Raw genomic sequence first — 20,117 nt, 5'->3', positions numbered from 1 at the left:
GCATCAGTGAAGAGTGAGATCTGAGGAAGGGTCACAGGACGCGAAACATTAACTCTGACATTGTCTATGTCATAGTGAGTTATGTCTATTGCTTCAGCAAAATCCAACCAACTCTGAATGAAAATCAATGCTTAAGAAATATCCAAAACATCCGCTGTCCCCGTTGTGGCTTCCTCCACATTGGGGAAACGATGCAGAGGCTTGGGGACCACTTTTCAGAACACCTACGCTCAGTTTGCAATAAACAACTGCACCTCGCAGTCACGAACCATTTCAACTCCCCCTCCCATTCCTGAGAGGACATGTCCAACCTGGACCTCCTGCAGTGCCATAATGACGCCACCCGAAGGTTGCAGGAACAGCAACTCATATTCTGCTTGGGAACCCTGCAGCCCAATGGTATCAGTGTGGATTTCACAAGCTTCCAAATCTCCTGTCCTCCCACTGCATCCCAAAACCAGCCCAGCTCGTCCCTGCCTCCCTAACCTATTCTTCCTCTCACCCATCCCCCCTCCCACCTCATGCCGCACCCCTATTTCCCCTCATCCCGCTCCCTTGACCTGTCCGGCCTCCCCAGACTGACCTATCCCCTCCCTGCCTCCCTACCCATACTCTCCTCTCCACCTATCTTCTCCTCCATCCATCTTCCATCCGCCTCCCCCTCTCTCCCTATTTATTCCAGAACCCGCACCCCCTCCCCATTTTCTGAAGAAGGTTCTCGGCCCGAAACGTCAGCTTTTGTGCTCCTGAGATGCTGCTTGGCCTGCTGTCTTCATCCAGTTCCACACGGTGTTATCTCGCGTTCTCCAGCATCTGCAGTTCCCATTATCTCTCCAAAACAAAGGCTGCAGTCTTTCAAAACCCAATCTCAGATTTTGCAGATAGTCCTTACCCTGAAAAAATACCAAATATGTATAAACAGGAAAACTGGAGGTGAAACCATTCAAAAAATTTTCATTGGCACAACAAATGTTCCAACTGTAAAAGCAGGTTAAGCACCTGTATATAAGGAAACTTTAAACAGACACTTACAGCCAACAAATGTGAGAAATTTCCATTTCTTGCTGGATTACCAATTTTGCTGTTGGGAAAATAGGCCTCGGCTTAGCAATGTAAATTCAAACAAGATAGCCCCCTCTCAGAACTCAACACTCTCAGTCGTAGAGTTCTGTTTTCACAGGTTGGCGTATAATAGCATCAAGCACAATACACCAAATCTTCTTTGGTACCTTTTCCTTCCATAAAACTGCTTTTAGTAGATGCACACAGAAATCATTTCATACACGTTGAACAGTTGGTAAGTTCAAGAGGCCAGTTCCAGCACTTCGACTTGCATCTGCTTCATCATCAAAACAGAACAAAATAAAGACCCACTCTTTGTGAGTCACATTTTCCATTTTTAGTGACGAGGTGAAGTGCGAGAACTGCTCACTTGATGTTAAAATCTCCTAAATATGTACCTATATATTTCAATTCTGTGAAATATGTGGAATGAGTTCGAGAGAAGGATTAATTTTCTTGTGCTGGGAGAGAGCTGGGACAGATAAAATAGGTTGAATGGCCTCCTCCCATGCTAAAAATGTCCATAACTGTTCTTGGCCCTGCGAAATTGAAGTGGCCATCCTTTCATTATGACTGTGAGACGCAGCATGTTACGATAGATGGTACAATGAAGAAATCCTTTGTTATTAATGAATTTTTCAGCACTAGGCATTCTTCCGAAGTCAAATGTTCGATATGTACCTGTTGCACTGACTTGGTTCCAAACAGCTATAATGTGGAGGTGCTGGTGTTGGACTAGGATAGACAAAGTCAGAGCTCACATGACATCAGGTTATAATCTGACAGGTTTATTTGAAATCACACAAGCTTTGGGAGTGCAGTCCCTTCATCAGGTGCGGTCAGGGAGGTAAACACACAGACACACAATTGAGAAGCAGACAGATCAAAACATCAGCTTTTTGAGTGCGAGCAGCAGCGGAGGCAAGACGGACCCGGAAGACTGCAGCTAAGGTAAAGCAGTTTATTTTTAAAATTACTTACCGGTAGCGGGCAGCGGTGTTTTTTTTTCCTCTTTCAGAGAAGGAGCGGGAGCATCAGAGCAAGTGACGAGGACCAGAGGGGCAGCCGGGAAGGAAAGCAGTGAGTATAAATACTCACCCTTCGACGCCAACGGCCTTTTTGAGTGCGAGCAGCAGCGGAGGCAAGACGGACCCGGAAGACTGCAGCTAAGGTAAAGCATTTATTTTTAAAATTACTTACCGGTAGCGGGCAGCGGTGTTTTTTTTTCCTCTTTCAGAGAAGGAGCGGGAGCATCAGAGGAAGTGACGAGGACCAGAGGGGCAGCCGGGAAGGAAAGCAGTGACCATATATATCAGCAAGGTGGCTTTCTGCTTTAGTATTGAGTGGGTGTTCAGATAAGTGGGGTATGGATGCTAGGGCAGTTGCTTGCTCCTCCTGCAAAATGTGGCAGTTGGGAGATGTGGCACACGTCTCCGCTGGCTACATCTGCGGGAAGTGCACCCAGCTACAGCTCCTTGAAAACCGTGTTAGGGAAATGGAGCTGGAGCTGGATGAACTACGGATCATTCGGGAGGCAGAGGGGGTAATTGAGAGGAGTTATCGGGAGTTGGTCACTCCTAAGGCTCAGGGCGAGGATAGATGGGTTACAGTTAGGGGGAGGAAAGGGGACAGACAGACAGTGCAGAGATCCCCTGTGGGCATTCCCCTCAGCAATAAGTATACCGTTTTGGATACTGCTGGGGGGGTTGACCTACCAGAGGAAAGCCATAGTAGTCAGTTCTCTGGCACTGAGCCTGACACTGTGGCAAAGAAGGGAAGGGGGCAGAATAGAAAAGTACTCGTGGTAGGGGACTCGATAGTTAGGGGAATCGACAGGAGATTTTGTGGGCAAGATCGGGATTCCCGGAAGGTATGTTGCCTCCCTGGTGCCAGGGTCCGGGACGTCTCCGATCGGGTGTATAAAGTTCTGAAAGGGGAGGGTGAACAGCCAGAAATCGTGTTACATGTTGGCACAAATGATATAGCCAGAAATAGGTTTGAGGATATAAAAAGTGATTTGCTGCAGAGCAGGACGAACAGAGTAGTGTTCTCTGGTTTACTACCGGTGCCACGAGATAGCGAGGTGAGGAACAGGGAGCGGGCGCAGCTGAACACGTGGCTACGCAGCTGGTGTAGGAGGGAGGGTTTCAGATATGTTGATAATTGGGATGCCTTCTGGGGAAGGTGGGACCTGTACAAGAAGGACGGGTTGCATCTGAACTGGAAGGGGACCAATGTCCTGGGTGGAAGGTTTGCTCGAGTAGTTCGAGAGGGTTTAAACTAGTATGGCAGGGGGGTGGGAACCTGAGCTGTATACCAGAGGTGAGCGTTGATGCAGGTGAGGCAGTAGCAAGAGGTAGACCAGCTAGTGGGAAGGATTTTCCTGGGAAGGAACCAAGGGATCGGTTAAAGTGTGTTTGCTTTAATGCAAGGAGTATCAGGAATAAAAGTGATGAACTTAGAGCATGGATCAGTACCTGGTGCTATGATGTTGTGGCCATAACAGAGACATGGGTTTCTCATGGGCTGGAATGGTTGCTGGATATTCCACGGTTTAGAACATTTAAAAAGAATAGGGAGGGGGGAAAAAGAGGAGGGGGTGTAGCACTACTAATCAGAGAGGGTATCACAGCTACAGAAGCTTCCATTGTCGAGGAAGATCTGCCTACTGAGTCAGTATGGGTGGAAATTAGGAACAGCAAGGGAGTAGTCACCTCGTTAGGGGTTTACTACAGGCCCCCCAATAGCAGCAGGGAGATTGTAGAAAGCATAGGTCGACAGATTTTGGAAAAGTGTGGACGCAGTAGGGTTGTTGTAATGGGTGACTTTAACTTTCCTAATATTGATTGGAACCTCCTTCGAGCAGAAGATTTGAATGGAGCTGTTTTTGTAAGGTGTGTTCAGGAGGGTTTCCTAACGCAGTACGTTGACAGGCCGACGAGGGAAGAGGCCATTCTAGACTTGGTGCTCGGAAACGAGCCGGGGCAGGTATCAGATCTTGTGGTGGGAGAGCATTTTGGTGATAGTGACCATAACACTCTCTCATTCTACATAGCTATGGAGAAGGAGAGGATTAGGCAGAATGGGAGGATATTTAATTGGGGAAGAGGAAACTATGATGCGATTAGACACGAGTTAGGAAGCATGGACTGGGAGCAGTTGTTCCATGGTAAGGGAACTATAGACATGTGGAGATGGTTTAAGGAACAGTTGTTGGGAGTGATGAGTAAATATGTCCCTCTGAGACAGGCAAGAAGGGGTAAGATTAAGGAACCTTGGATGACGAGAGCGGTGGAGCTTCTAGTGAAAAGGAAGAAGGTAGCTTACATAAGGTGGAGGAAGCTAGGGTCAAGTTCAGCTAGAGAGGATTACATGCAGGCAAGGAAGGAGCTCAAAAATGGTCTGAGGAGAGCCGGGAGGGGGCACGAGAAAGGCTTGGCAGAAGGAATCCGGGAAAACACAAAGGCATTTTACACTTACGTGAGGAATAAGAGAATGGTCAAAGAAAGAGTAGGGCCGATCAGGGATAGCATAGGGAACTTGTGTGTGGAGCCTGAGGAGGTAGGGGAAGCCCTAAATGAGTTTTTTGCTTCTGTCTTTACGAAAGAAACGACCTGTGTAGTGAATGAAACCTTTGAAGAGCAGGTGTGCATGCTGGAATGGATAGAGATAGAGGAAGCTGATGTACTGAAAATTTTGTCAAACATTAAGATTGACAAGTCGCCAGGCCCGGATCAGATTTGTCCTCGGCTGCTTTGGGAAGCGAGAAATGCAATTGCTTCGCCACTTGCGAAGATCTTTGCATCCTCGCTCTCCACTGGAGTCGTACCTGAGGACTGGAGAGAGGCAAATGTAATTCCTCTCTTCAAGAAAGGAAATAGGGAAATCCCCGGCAATTATAGACCGGTAAGTCTCTCGTCTGTCGTCTGCAAGGTGGTAGAAAGGATTCTGAGGGATAAGATTTATGACCATCTGGAAGAGCATGGCTTGATCAAATACAGTCAACACGGCTTTGTGAGGGGTAGGTCATGCCTTACAAACCTTATCGAGTTTTTTGAGGATGTGACTAGTAAGGTTGATGAGGGTCAAGCTGTGGATGTGGTGTATATGGACTTCAGTAAGGCATTTGATAAGGTTCCCCATGGAAGGCTCATTCAGAAGGTCAGGAGGAATGGGATACAGGGGAACTTAGCTGCTTGGATACAGAATTGGCTGGCCAACAGAAGACAGCGAGTGGTAGTAGAAGGAAAATATTCTGCCTGGAAGTCAGTGGTGAGTGGGGTTCCACAGGGCTCTGTCCTTGGGCCTCTACTGTTTGTAATTTTTATTAATGACTTGGACGAGGGAATTGAAGGATGGGTCAGCAAGTTTGCAGATGACACAAAGGTCGGAGGTGTCGTTGACAGTGCAGAGGGCTGTTGTAGGCTGCAGCGGGACATTGACAGGATGCAGAGATGGGCTGAGAGGTGGCAGATGGAGTTCAACCTGGATAAATGCGAGGTGATGCATTTTGGAAGGTCGAATTTGAAAACTGAGTACAGGATTAAGGATAGGATTCTTGGCAGCGTGGAGGAACAGAGGGATCTTGGTGTGCAGATACATAGATCCCTTAAAATGGCCACCCAAGTGGACAGGGTTGTTAAGAAAGCATATGGTGTTTTGGCTTTCATTAACAGGGGGATTGAGTTTAAGAGTCGTGAGATCTTGTTGCAGCTCTATAAAACTTTGGTTAGACCGCACTTGGAATACTGCGTCCAGTTCTGGGCGCCCTCTTATAGGAAAGATGTGGATGCTTTGGAGAGGGTTCAGAGGAGGTTTACCAGGATGCTGCCTGGACTGGAGGGCTTATCTTATGAAGAGAGGTTGACTGAGCTCGGTCTCTTTTCATTGGAGAAAAGGAGGAGGAGAGGTGACCTAATTGAGGTATACAAGATAATGAGAGGCATAGATAGAGTCGATAGCCAGAGACTATTTCCCAGGGCAGAAATGGCTAGCACGAGGGGTCATAGTTTTAAGCTGGTTGGTGGAAAGTATAGAGGGGATGTCAGAGGCAGGTTCTTTACGCAGAGAGTTGTGAGAGCATGGAATGCGTTGCCAGCAGCAGTTGTGGAAGCAAGGTCATTGGGGTCATTTAAGAGACTGCTGGACATGCATATGGTCACAGAAATTTGAGGGTGCATCCATGAGGATCAATGGTCGGCACAACATTGTGGGCTGAAGGGCCTGTTCTGTGCTGTACTGTTCTATGTTCTATGTTCTATGTTCTATCATACAACTGGTGTGAGTGGAGTGTCAGATAATAAGTCTTCATCCAGGATGTTTGTTTGTTTGCAGATATTTTGTTGAAGAAACACACAACTTGTCGTTACAGTCAGTGTGGTATCTTATAAATTCTTGCTTTTGAAATAAAGGTTAAAACTCTAAGACAGATTCTGAACACAAGCCTCGAAACTACAAGTCAGAGTCTGACCTGAGATGCCACCTTTTGTACATTCCTGTTGCGCTGCCTGATTATCATGACAACACAGCACTGACATGGACTTTATAAACGCTTTACTTGCCTCTAACACTCTTGGTCACCTGTATAGAGTTATTATCTGACACTCCACTCACGCCAATTCTATGATCTTTTGATCTCTCTGCTTATAAGCTGTGTCTCTCTGTGGTCACCTCACTAACTGCACCTGATGAAGGGGCTGCACTCCAAAAGCTTGTGTGATTTCAAATGAACCTGTTGGACTATAAGCTGGTGTCATGTGACTTCTGACTTCAAACACTTACAGAATGTGTCTTCAATCCTACCGTGACTTGACAATAAGTCAACTTCTTAAAATTTATAAAATGAGAATGTCAAGTGAAGTATGTCTAACCTTGAGCGTTTAAAAAAGGAAATATTACAACCACAGTCCAGTCAGACAGTAAAGACAGAAGGAATGATTGAATCGACTGTGTCTGACACCACACAATTAATCCCCCTGATGGAAGAAAGGTTGGCTGCGTTCTCTTTCTTCAGGAATGTCCAGCTAATACCACCTTACTACTGCTTGTTTTATTCATCTCATGTTCCATCTAATTCCTTGCAGTCTTGGTCAAACCTTCATGTAATTTATTCAAATTTTCAAAGAAATAAATTTAACTTTATATTCCACAATTTTAACATCTCCTTTTAAGGTTTGAACAGTTCAGTTCGTACAGTGCACATCTTGTGTTATTAACTGGAGAACATGGTGGAAAAATCAAGATATATTGACAAGTAAACAAATGGCTAACTTCTGTTTCCTTGTCAGTAATGCCTTTTGAACAGAACATTAAGTTGTGCAACTATGTAGAGATAACAATTTAAAACTGGGAAGACCACTTTGTGGTCCCCACACCAATCTCTATTCACGACCTACTGATTGCATTACTCCGCCTTGGCAACAATGTAATATTACGCTTGTCTCAGCACAACCTTCGCATCTTGTTTATCCCATGATGAACGTCCGACCACACATTCATGCAATCCCTAAAGCTGTCTCTTAACATCTTTTCAATTCTGCCTACCTGTCTCTTGTCTTGGCTCATTAGCAGTGAAACCTTCATCTGGAACTACTTCACTTCTGGACCTGACAATTCCAATGCATTCCCTGTTGGAGTCCCACATTTGCCCATTGAAAACTTGACGTCGTCTAAAACTCCACTGCCCGAGTCTCACCTTGAACCAAATCCTCTTCTCTGTACTTTCGACCTGACTGATACTATTAACAGTAATTTTATTAAATTCTCATTTTTGTTTACAAATCGTTCCTTGGCTATGCCTATCGCTATTTTCGTAATCTCCACCAGTCCAACCATACTTCAGGATATCTGCACTCGTCTAATTATGTCCTCTTGCCCACTCTTGATTTTAAACGGCCCACTACTAGTTGCCAAACATTTAATTGTGTCGGCTTCAAACCCAAGAAGAGACTTCCTACACCTTCAGCGAGCAAACTCACATCCCGAACCTCAACCCGAGCAACAAATCTTCTCAAAACTCGCTAACTTCCTACACCTCTTAGCCTCTGTACGTTTTCTCTTTTAAGGCACTTTTTAAAACAATCCTCTTTCATCAAGCTCTTGACCGTCAGAACTAACAACTTAATAAGGCTCAGTTGTATTCTGGGATTGTGAATACTCCTTTCAGACGCCTTCAAAGTTTCCCTCCATTAAAGAGATTTTATAAGTGGTTCAAGTCATTGCCAAGCAGAGGGGGACGAATTGGGGAGTTACTTCAAAGAGCTATGATATGCCAAACGACCTCCTTCCACACTGGCCAACTCTGATTCTACAAAAACAAAAATGATTTTCAGACTTGGGAAGATCCCTCAAAAATGTCACATCTAACCAGCTTATGGGCAGAGTCGAGCTGCTGAGATGATAGACCAGGATTTAGGGGTACCAGGAGTGATAATATGCTGAACACAATCAAATTTTGAGGTTGTAGAATGATGTGGTCTTCATCATTTTTGACACTTGGACCATTTTCCTTCCTTTCCACAGAACAAGTCAAATAGCGGCAGCACAATGTTGCATGGCCGCTCAAGCATGCTCCACCGTCGATGATGATTGTGGCTGGTCTTCCACATCAATTAAACTTTTGCTCATATCTCATCCTCTTCTCAAAACATCGATCTATTCACGTGTAGTATCCCTCTCGCTAACTTCATGAGAATTCATTCCAATCACTGAACTCCTAACGCTGACCCACCCCAGGTCAAAAAATTCAGCTGAGATCAGGAACTGATCTCGCCTGTATGGCTGAGCTGGCTTTTAAAAAGTTTGCCGGTGAGAAAGTCCCAGTGAGAAACATTCATTAAAAAAAATAATTGCATGGATTGCTCTCCAATCCTAAACTCTATTCAAATTCAGTTGGTTTGTGATGCAGAGTGATGCCCTGCAGAGAGGGCTCAATTGCCATACCAGTGAGCTGACCACAAAGGGTCTTCGCCTCAACCGCTCTACTTGGCTGAGGCGTGGTGATCTTCAGGTTAAATCATAACCAGTTGTCTCTCTCTAAGGAGTCGCCAAATGGCGTGCTAAGACTTTACCTTTAACCCTGATAACATGGCAACAAGCAGATAACTCAGCTGATGTCACTGACTAATAGAATCCTCAATTATACTGATATTCATGTTGTGATATCATCAGAAGGCATGCTCAACTAACTTTTAATTTGCAAATTCAGTTAACAACCATTCAATCAATATTACTGAATACTCATATTACTGATCGTCTCGATACAACATTCTGGTTACATCTGTTCATAAGTGAAGTGTAATGTAATTGCACTTACTGTGGTTTTATCAATGTGATCCTGCAATGAGTCAAGAAGCAGGTCACCCACAGGTTGCCAATCAGTGTGGACCCCCTCAGCTGTTATCACATGAGCCTCAAGATCATCCAGCGCTTTCTGCAGTTCTTGAAGTTTCTCCAACGCCTTTTCCACCTGTTTCTGCCAGTTGCTCGCACGGGTTTTCAATTGCTCCCAATTTTCCTTCACTTCTGTTGACTGTTTGCGGACAGCTTTGGCAATTCTCTGGGCTCTCTCTTCCGGGGTAGGTTCTGGAAATATGAAGTGCAAATAATTTATCAACTGTTCATGATTTTGATCGATAGATTTTCTTTCTAAACCCCTTTCCTTTAAAAGGTCTCTCTGGACTTTCTCCTGAAATTGGGATATATAAGACTGAAGCACATCAATGATAAATTCTGTAATTAGCTAGCAGGTCGTGGAGCCATGAACAGAGAATCACAGAGAACCAATCCAAAGCCAAATAAAATTTCGCAGATATTTGAAATTTGTCACTACCAAGGAAGCTTTACTAAATGGGTACAATTCTCAACAAAAGATTTGAAAAATCCTTTCAGTGTATCTTTCGTAGCTATGAGACAAACATCCAACACAAACCAACTTTCATCTTTCAGGACTGGCAAGTTAGAATGATAAACCCAAAGTCTACCCTGCATGGTTCGCTCTAGAACTCACTTAATGAGGTTGTTAAGAGATGTAGAGATAACAAAGTGTGCAGCTGGATGAACACAGCAGGCCAAGCAGCATCTGAGGAGCACAAAAGCTGACATGTTGGGCCGAGACCTTTCATCAGAAAAGGGGGAGGGGGAGAGAGTTCTGAAATAAATAGTGAGAGAGGGGGAGGCGGATCAAAGATGGATAGAGGAGAAGATAGGTGGAGAGGAGACAGACAAGTTAAAGAGGTGGGGATGGAGCCAGCAGAGGTGAATGTAGGTGGGGAGGTAGGGAGGGGAGAGGTCAGTCCGGGGAGGACGAACAGGTCTCTGGGGCGGGAAGAGGTTAGGAGGAAGGAAATGGGGGTGGGGTTTGAGGTGGCAGGATGGGATAGATGGGCTGGTTTTGGGATGCGGGAAGGGGAGGGGTGATTTTGAAGCTTGTGAAGTCCACATTGATACCATGGAGTGCAGGGTTTCCAAGCGCAATATGAGGTGCTGCTCCTGCAACCTTCAGGTGGCATCGTTGTGGCACTGCAGGAGGCCCAGGATGGACATGTTACCTGAGGATTGGTAGGGAGAGTCGAAACAGTTCACGACTGGGAGGTGCAGTTCTTTAGTGCAAACTGAGCACAGGCGAAGCGGTCCCCAAACCTGTTTGGTTTCCCCGATGTAGAGGGGGCCACAATGGCAACAGTGGATACAGTCTACCACATTAGCAGATGTGCAGGTAAACATCTGTTTGCTGAGGAAATTCTTCCTGGGGCCTGGGATGGGGGGGGAGGTATCGGGACCAGTGAATTTTAAACGTTTTGATGACAACATTTATGGATATGCAGGGAAAAGTGCTGGGTGTCGGGAGTGCTAGAGGGGAGTGTGGAGCGGATAAGGGGGTCACCTAAGGGTGGTGGGAAAAACGTCTTTGGTGGTGGGGTCGGATTGCGGATGGCAGAAGGGTCGGAGGACGACGCATTGAATCCAGATGTTGGTGGGGTGGTACGTGAGGGCGACGAGGACACTGTTTTGGTAGTTATTATGGGGTGCGGGTGAGAGGGATGAGTTGTGGGAAACGCGGGTGACACGGTCGAGGGTGTTTTTGACCACTGAGGAGGGGTAAGTTCCGGTCCTTGAACAACCCTCAACAGTTTCTCTTTCAATTCCTCCCACTTCCTGCAGTCAAAGAGGGTGGCCAGGGTAGCCAAATGGGCCCAAGCTATGCCTGCCTCTTTGTAGGTTACATGGAACGCTCCCTCTTCCGTACCTACACTGGCCCTCAACCCCACCTCTTCCTCCGTTACATTGATGACTGTATCGGCACCGCCTCGTGTTCCCACAAGGGGCTCGAACAGTTCATCCACTTCACCAACACCTTCCTCCCGAACTTGAAGTTAACCTGGACAATCTCTGATACCTCTCTCTCCTACCTGGACCACTCTATTTCCAACCACTGAGAAACAAATATCCATTTCAACTCCACCAATTCCCACAGCTACCAAGATTACACCTCCTCCCACCATATTCCTGCAACAATTCATCCCCTATTCCCCATTCCTTTGCCTCTGCATCTGCACTCACAGGATGAGGTATTCTATTCCTGTATATCTCAGATGTCCTCATTTTTCAAGGACCACAACTTGCCCCGCTCTGTGGTTGATAACGCCCTCGATCGTGTCTCCAGCATTTCCTGCAACAAATCCCTCTCACCCCACCCCGCAACAACAACCAAAACAAAGTCTCCCTCGTCCTAACGTACCACCCCACCAACCTCCGGATACAACGCAGCATCCTTCGAAACTTTCAGATTCTCTGGGAGGCTACGGAGGTGGTGACGGAGCCTTTGGCCTTGATCTTGGAATCCTCATTGTCTACAGGTTTAGTACCAGAAGGCTGGAGGGTTGCAAATGTTGTGCCCTTGTTCAAAGAGGGCAGTAGAGATGATCCAGGTAATTATAAACCCAGTGAGCCTTCCGTCTGTTGCAGGAAAAGTTTTGGAAAGGATTATAAGAGATAGGATTTATAGTCATCGAGCAAGCACCAATTTGATGGGAGATAGTCGACATGGATGTGTCAAGGGCAGGTCGTGTCTCACAAGCCTCATTGAGTAATTTTGGAAGGTGACCAAGCACGTGGATGAGGGTCGGGCAGTTGACGTGGTGGACATGGACTTCAGTAAAGCCTTCGATAAGGTTCCACATGGTAGGCTATTGGAGAAAACATGGAGACATGGGATTGAGGGAGATTTAGCAGGTTGGATTAGAAACTGGCTTTGGCTAAGGCGGCAACCATTGGTGTTTGATAGAAAATATTCAGCCTGGAGTCTGGTGACTTCTGGTTTGTCTCAAGGATCTGTTTTGGGACCACTGCTGTTTGTCATTTTAATAAATGACTTGGACGGAGGCATTGGGAGATCGGTTAGTAAGTTTGCAGATGACACTCAAGTCGGTGGAGTGGTGGACAATGTGGAAGAATGTTGCAGGTGACAGGTAGACTTGGATGAACTGCAGAATTGGGCAGAAAGGTGGCAGATGGAGTTCAATGCGGATAAATGTGAGGTGATTCACTTTGGGATGAATAATAGGAAGGCAGAATATTGGGTCAATGGAAAGATTCTTGGTAGTGTTGCTGTGCAGAGGGTGTCCATCTATGTCGATCCCTGAAAATTGCCATCCAGGTTGATAGTGCTGTGAAGGCGGCTTCCGGTGTTTTAGGTTTTATTGGCAGTGGGATTGAGATCCAGAGCAACTGTCCAAAAAACTGGTGCGGTCTCATTTGGAATATTGCGTACAGTTCTGGTCGCCCCATTACAGGAAGGATGTGGAAGCATTGGAAAAGGTGCAGAGGAGATGTTGCCTGGTCCGGAGTGAAGGTCTTCTGAAGAAAGGCTGAGGGACTTGGGTCTGTACTCATTGGAGAGAAGGTGGTTCAGAGGGGATTTAATAGAGACATACAAGATGATCAGTGGATGAGACAGGGTGGACAGTGTGGGTCTTTTTCCGAGGATGATGACGTCAGCTTGTATTCGGGGGCACAGCTTAACAGTGAGGGATAATAGATTTGAGATAGATATCAGAGGCAGGTTCTTTACTCAGAGAGTGGTAAGGATGTGGAACCCCCTGCCAGACAATGCAGTTAGCTCAGCCACATTCGGGGCATTTCAACAGTCCTCGGATAAGCATATGGATGATAATGGGATCGTGTAGGGGGATGGGCTTAGATTAGTTCAGTGGTCCATCCACATCATCGCAATGAGCAAAAAAGCACACCGTTGTCTCTACTTCACAGGAGGCTAAGGCAATTGCGTGTGCCCACAAGGGCAACTTTCATTGATGTACCACAGAAAGCATCCTATCTGGATGCATATCACAGCACGGTTCCTCTAGCAAAACAATCCCTAATTATTATGGCTCCTGCCTTTCTTCTTCCAGGCAGAATTGGTTCGGCTTTGTCATAACTAATTTGGGAGAAAATCCACGCTCAGTCTAAGTTAATACTTCCAACAATTCAGATACCATGGAATACTGAGCAATGAGTTGGTGTGTGAGAAAAAGAGAGAGAGAGAGAGAGAGAGAGAGAGAGAGAGAGAGAGAGAGAGAGAGAGAGAGAGAGAGAGGGAGAGGGAGAGGGAGAGGGAGAGAGCCAGAGAGGTTGGGGGGTGGGGGAGGAAGAGAGAGACAGCGCGAGAGAGAGAGACAGCGCGAGAGAGAGAGACAGCGCGAGAGAGAGAGACAGCGCGAGAGAGAGAGACAGCGCGAGAGAGAGAGACAGCGCGAGAGAGAGAGACAGCGCGAGAGAGAGAGACAGCGCGAGAGAGAGAGACAGCGCGAGAGAGAGAGACAGCGCGAGAGAGAGAGACAGCGCGAGAGAGAGAGACAGCGCGAGAGAGAGAGACAGCGCGAGAGAGAGAGACAGCGCGAGAGAGAGAGACAGCGCGAGAGAGAGAGACAGCGCGAGAGAGAGAGACAGCGCGAGAGAGAGAGACAGCGCGAGAGAGAGAGACAGCGCGAGAGAGAGAGACAGCGCGAGAGAGAGAGACAGCGCGAGAGAGAGAGACAGCGCGAGAGAGAGAGACAGCGCGAGAGAGAGAGACAGCGCGAGAGAGAGAGACAGCGCGAGAGAGAGAGACAGCGCGAGAGAGAGAGACAGCGCGAGAGAGAGAGACAGCGCGAGAGAGAGAGACAGCGCGAGAGAGAGAGACAGCGCGAGAGAGAGAGACAGCGCGAGAGAGAGAGACAGCGCGAGAGAGAGAGACAGCGCGAGAGAGAGAGACAGCGCGAGAGAGAGAGACAGCGCGAGAGAGAGAGACAGCGCGAGAGAGAGAGACAGCGCGAGAGAGAGAGACAGCGCGAGAGAGAGAGACAGCGCGAGAGAGAGAGACAGCGCGAGAGAGAGAGACAGCGCGAGAGAGAGAGACAGCGCGAGAGAGAGAGACAGCGCGAGAGAGAGAGACAGCGCGAGAGAGAGAGACAGCGCGAGAGAGAGAGACAGCGCGAGAGAGAGAGACAGCGCGAGAGAGAGAGACAGCGCGAGAGAGAGAGACAGCGCGAGAGAGAGAGACAGCGCGAGAGAGAGAGACAGCGCGAGAGAGAGAGACAGCGCGAGAGAGAGAGACAGCGCGAGAGAGAGAGACAGCGCGAGAGAGAGAGACAGCGCGAGAGAGAGAGACAGCGCGAGAGAGAGAGACAGCGCGAGAGAGAGAGACAGCGCGAGAGAGAGAGACAGCGCGAGAGAGAGAGACAGCGCGAGAGAGAGAGACAGCGCGAGAGAGAGAGACAGCGCGAGAGAGAGAGACAGCGCGAGAGAGAGAGACAGCGCGAGAGAGAGAGACAGCGCGAGAGAGAGAGACAGCGCGAGAGAGAGAGACAGCGCGAGAGAGAGAGACAGCGCGAGAGAGAGAGACAGCGCGAGAGAGAGAGACAGCGCGAGAGAGAGAGACAGCGCGAGAGAGAGAGACAGCGCGAGAGAGAGAGACAGCGCGAGAGAGAGAGACAGCGCGAGAGAGAGAGACAGCGCGAGAGAGAGAGACAGCGCGAGAGAGAGAGACAGCGCGAGAGAGAGAGACAGCGCGAGAGAGAGAGACAGCGCGAGAGAGAGAGACAGCGCGAGAGAGAGAGACAGCGCGAGAGAGAGAGACAGCGCGAGAGAGAGAGACAGCGCGAGAGAGAGAGACAGCGCGAGAGAGAGAGACAGCGCGAGAGAGAGAGACAGCGCGAGAGAGAGAGACAGCGCGAGAGAGAGAGACAGCGAGCGCGAGACAGAGAGAGAGAGCGCGAGACAGAGAGAGAGAGCGCGAGACAGAGAGAGAGAGAGCGAGACAGAGAGATGGGCGATGAGGGAGAGACAGACAGACAGAATAGGTGACAGAATGTGAGTGTGTGAGCGCCTGCATCAGACACAGAGAGATGTTGCTGAGGTGGAGATAGTTGAGAGTGTCGATCACCAACAATCTCTCCTGGTCCACCCAGATCGTCGCAATGGGCAAAAAAGCACACCAAATGTCTCTATTTCCCCAGCAGGCTAAGGTAATTTGGAGTGTCCGCAAGGTCAACTTTCATTCATGTACCAGAGAAAGCATCCTATCTGGATGCATGTCACAGCATGGTTTGGCAACAGCTCTTCCTAAGATCACAAGAAACTGCAGAGTCATGAACACAGCATAGTCCATCATGCAAACCAGCCTTCCATTCGTTGATTCCACCTCTATTTCCCGCTGCCTCGGGAAAGAAACTGACATAATAAAAGGCCCTTCTCACCCGCCAATTACACTCTCTTCTCCCTTTTTCTGAAGGGAAGATGTAAAAAAAGTTTGTATACATGCGTGAAAAGATTCAAGAACAGCTTCTTCACTGCTGTTATTGGACATCTGAATAGGACACTGAAAAGCTTAAATCTAATTTTGATCTTGCTCTCTGTGCATCTTCTCTGTAGCTGTCACTATGTTCCGTTTCACTAATGCGCCTTGTATGATATGACCTGTCTATACTGCATGCAGAAGAAAACTTTTCACTGTACCTGGGCACATGTGACAATTATGACTCAAATCAAGATAATAAAATGTGAGGCTGGATGAACACAGCAGGCCAAGCAGCATCACAGGAGCACAAAAGCTGACGTTTCGGGCCAAGACCCTTCATCAGAGATGCTGCTTGGCCTGCTGTGTTCATCCAGCCTCACATTTTATTATCTTGGATTCTCCAGCATCTGCAGCTCCCATTATCTCTGACTCAAATCAAATTGACTGTGTGCAAGAGAGAGGTGAGCATATGATTGTGCTCAAGAGTGCAAAGACAGTGCATGAAAGTGTGTGTGTGCGCACGACAGAATGTGTGTGCCAGTGACTGTGCTTGAGAGTGTGTGAAAGGGAGTTAGCACAAGAAGGGAGTGTTACAGCATGCATGAGGGAGTGAGTGTGTCTGTAAGTGTGAGTGAGCTTGACAGCAAGTGAATTTGCAAACCTAAGTGTGTGAGGGAGAGATTTGTGGTAGTATGTGTGTACTTGAGAGTGAGAGCATTGGCAAAAGATCCTGCAACAGTGCATGCAAGTGTGCCACAGAATGTGTGCAAGACCGTGTACGACTGTGTGACGGTATGGAGTATGAATGAGTGAGAATGTGACAGAGTGTGTTCGTGAGAGACTGTGTTCCTGACTTTTTTTTGTGTGTGTGTAGTGTGTTTGTGCATGAGGGACAGAATATGCATGTGCAACATAGTGTGACTGTGAACCTCTGTTGGTGCCTGTGAGTGAAGTGATGGGGGAGAACAGGGAGAGGAGAGATAAAGACAGAGAGAGAGAGAGACAGAGAGAGAGAGACAGAGGGAGAGAGAGAGAGACAGAGGGAGAGAGAGAGAGACAGAGGGAGAGAGAGAGAGAGAGAGAGCGCATGAGAGAGAGAGAGAGAGAGAGAGAGCGCATGAGAGAGAGATGAGATGAGGAATTAGAAATGATGGGTGGTCAATACCTGGAGGAAAAAAAGAACAGTGTGTGAGTGTTAAGAGAAGCCGCTGGATGTAATATGGAGGCTATTGTTTTTTTTATTGTACTAAATGAAAAGCAAGTGTCACCTCTCAGTGTTGGGGGACAGGGGATGTGCATTCGAGAAGGAGATATCGTCAGCCTTGTCAGAGACAGCAGACAAGTTGCAAATGCATAGAAACTGACATTAAAGCTTTCTTATCAATGTGTAAAGAGGTGAGACAAATATGACGAGTCAATATTGTACCTTTGCGCTCAGTAAAATCATGGAATCATGAATCAGAGAACCCTTACAGTGTGGAAACAGGTCAGTCAGCCCAACATGTCCACACTGCCCCTCACAGCATCCCACCCAGACCCATCCACCTATAACTCACCTAACCTACACATCACTGAACACCTTGGGAAATTTAGCACGGCCAATCCACCGACCTTGCACATCTTTTGACTGTGGGAGCAAACTCGAGCACCCAGAGAAAACCCATGCAGGCACATAGAGAATGTGCAAACTCCACACAGAAAGTCACCAAAGGGTGGAATTGAGACAGTGGTGTTAACCAGAGCCACTGTGCTCTATATTATGCGAATTCAGCTGCAAGCATTTTTTTTTAAAGAAGGGAAACTTACCATCGTCACAGGATTAGAGTGGTTTCAATCTTCTATCAGCTTTGAGAACCTTATCCATATCTGCCTTCACAAGGGCAAGGTGATGGTAATGGTGTGAGACCGGTTAGTGTGCAGCAGCTCGCCGTGCAAAACATTAACGGCACTTTCATTGCTTTTTTCCTAGGGGCATAACAGAAAGACAAGAACATGAAAAAATCCTGAAATCTTTCTCCAATTTCAATCTCAAAGGGACCATCCGTTCCTCAAAAGTCATAACCAAACTGAACATGGGCCTCCTGCAGTGCCACAAATGATGCCACCCCAAAGTTGCAGGAACAGCAACTCATATTCCGCTTGGGAACCCTGCAGCACAATGGACGTGGCTGACAGCTCTGTCAACCACGAATGCAAGGAATGCTCAGTTGAGGAAGAATGCAGACATTTCGGAATCCCTCCAGCAGAAGATGATATCATTAGAACAAATCGATCTGTCTGGACAGTCCTGTTTGTAGATTTTGGGAAGTAAGACTCTATTGTTTGTCATCAAGGATATGGTTGAGTGATCATATTCAGACTGAAGAGACCAAGAATGTGAGGCTGGAGAACGGGTGCAGAACCATGCCTCTCGGAATTCCTGTGCGTGTCTATGCTTGGCTTGGGCTACTACGGTTACCTTGTCGCAGTGTCCTCTGAGAGGCGTGATTCTCCACCCATAATGCAACCAACAAACAGATACAATTGGACCCCCACACACAAACCCATACAGATCAAAACCGGAAATGACAGTACTCATGGTAACAGACCGGACAGTGTCAATTCCAGACAGAGTAGAATAACATCGTTTCATTGGAGGCTGTACCCATGATGTCACCGATCATGGTGACGAAACGTCTGAATGAGAAGAAGCCAGCTCGGCGAGCAAGTTCACAACCTCAATCAGAGAACTGGCTGTTTTGAACGACCTTGTTCAAGAGTTTCAGTTTTGATTTTGAATGTTAAATCTCGCTCCCACATAGGGATGGAGGATTACTGTTAACAGCTGCATTCTAACTAATTCATATCGAATCATTATTGTTTTGACCAGTCTTCGGGTCAGGCTCCCTCGGTGACTGAGTCTCCCAAATTGTTAAGTTCCCTCGTGAAAGACTCCCCTTCTTTACACACCCAACTAGATCTACCTCAGTTGGTATGAATTAAGCTGACTAAAAAGGATCTTTGTCTTGTGGATACCTTCCTATGTTTCAGAAGGAGTCAAGATAACTCAGGGTGACACGGTGACTCAGTCGTTAATACTGCTACCTCACAGCACCAGGGACCTGAGTTCCATTCCAGCCTCCGATGACTGTCTGTGTCGAGTTTGCACATTCTCCCCTTGTCTGTGTGGGTTTCTGCTGGGTGCTCTGGTTTCCTCCCACAGTCCAGAGATGTGCAGGTTAGGTGGATTGGCAATGCTGAATTACCCACAGTGCCCACGGATGTCTAGGTTAGGTACATTAGCCATGGGAAATGCAGGCTGACAGGGATAGAGTAGGGGAATGGGGATGGGTCTAGGTGGGATGCTCTTTGGAGGGTTGCTGTGGGCTTGTTGAACTGAGTGGCCTGTTTCCACACTGGGGATTCTATAAAACTAGCTTCTCCTGAACTCGTGAGAGAGTGAGTTTTATCAATTGCTAAATGCAAGAAGTCATAAGGCACCACAAATATGCACAAGTTAGAAACAAGAAATTAGCTCAAAAACCATAAAAGTTAAGAGGGATACGGATACTTCAGCCTTTGGATTGTTTGTGAAGAATAGAAAGTGGGATGTTGTGGCCACTAAGTTGGGCGATGCCCGTAATGTTGATATGAATTCAGCAGTTAATTTTGAGATTCTTGTTGAAATTCTTTTGACCTTGTTTCCCTTTTGACATTGCCCAGGTTTGCAGAGCTCAGAGCAAGAGATTTTCTTTTCTTCTTACCTGCAGCATAGAGCGATGAAACGGCTGTCCCAGAGCCGTGACCTCCGCAACTCCTGAGACCACACGAGCACATTCGCCCAGGAATACACACGGACTGATACGAAAGAACTATCGGGATAACAATACTCAGCGTGCTACTGGAAAAGACAGCATGTACAAACAGAAAACAGCTGTAAATAGTGTCAAGAGGTGAAATCAAGTGATAAAGCTAAATTCATGGCTCTTTGCTTGCGTGCTCATTGTATTCAGAACAAAATCAACAAATTAATAGCACATTTCTAGGTTGACGGGCATGATTTTATAGCTATTACAAAGACATGGTTACAAGGAGATCAACACTGGAGCTAAGTGCGCAGGGCTATACGGCACTCCAAAAAGACAGGCAGGAGGGAAAGTGACTGTAAGCGAAGAAATTAGTATGAGAGCAAGAAACGATCTTGGATCGGAAGATCTAGAATCCAATTTTATTTATTTGTTAATGGGAGGAGGACATCCCGAGCTACGCAGTGTTTATTGTCCATCCCTAATTGCCCAGG

General features: G+C 47.2%; 1 protein-coding gene across 1 annotated transcript in view; it reads right to left on the bottom strand.

The window, feature by feature from the left end:
• Positions 1-264: 264 nt before the first annotated feature.
• Positions 265-20,117, bottom strand: part of LOC132207582 (utrophin-like) — a 163,014-nt gene continuing 143,161 nt past the window's right edge. The window contains exons 3-5 of the mRNA XM_059643540.1: positions 19,582-19,718; positions 9,377-9,645; positions 265-893 (exon numbers count right to left, since the gene is read on the bottom strand). Of these exons, the coding sequence (XP_059499523.1) occupies positions 732-893; positions 9,377-9,645; positions 19,582-19,654 (504 nt within the window). The 5' untranslated portion in view covers positions 19,655-19,718 and the 3' untranslated portion in view covers positions 265-731. The remainder of the gene's footprint in view (positions 894-9,376; positions 9,646-19,581; positions 19,719-20,117) is intronic.

This window comes from Stegostoma tigrinum, unplaced genomic scaffold (genome assembly GCF_030684315.1).
Source record: "Stegostoma tigrinum isolate sSteTig4 unplaced genomic scaffold, sSteTig4.hap1 scaffold_104, whole genome shotgun sequence".
Taxonomy (NCBI): domain Eukaryota; kingdom Metazoa; phylum Chordata; class Chondrichthyes; order Orectolobiformes; family Stegostomatidae; genus Stegostoma; species Stegostoma tigrinum.
Note: the sequence above shows the minus strand (reverse complement) of the source record. Positions and strands in the feature narration are given on the sequence as shown.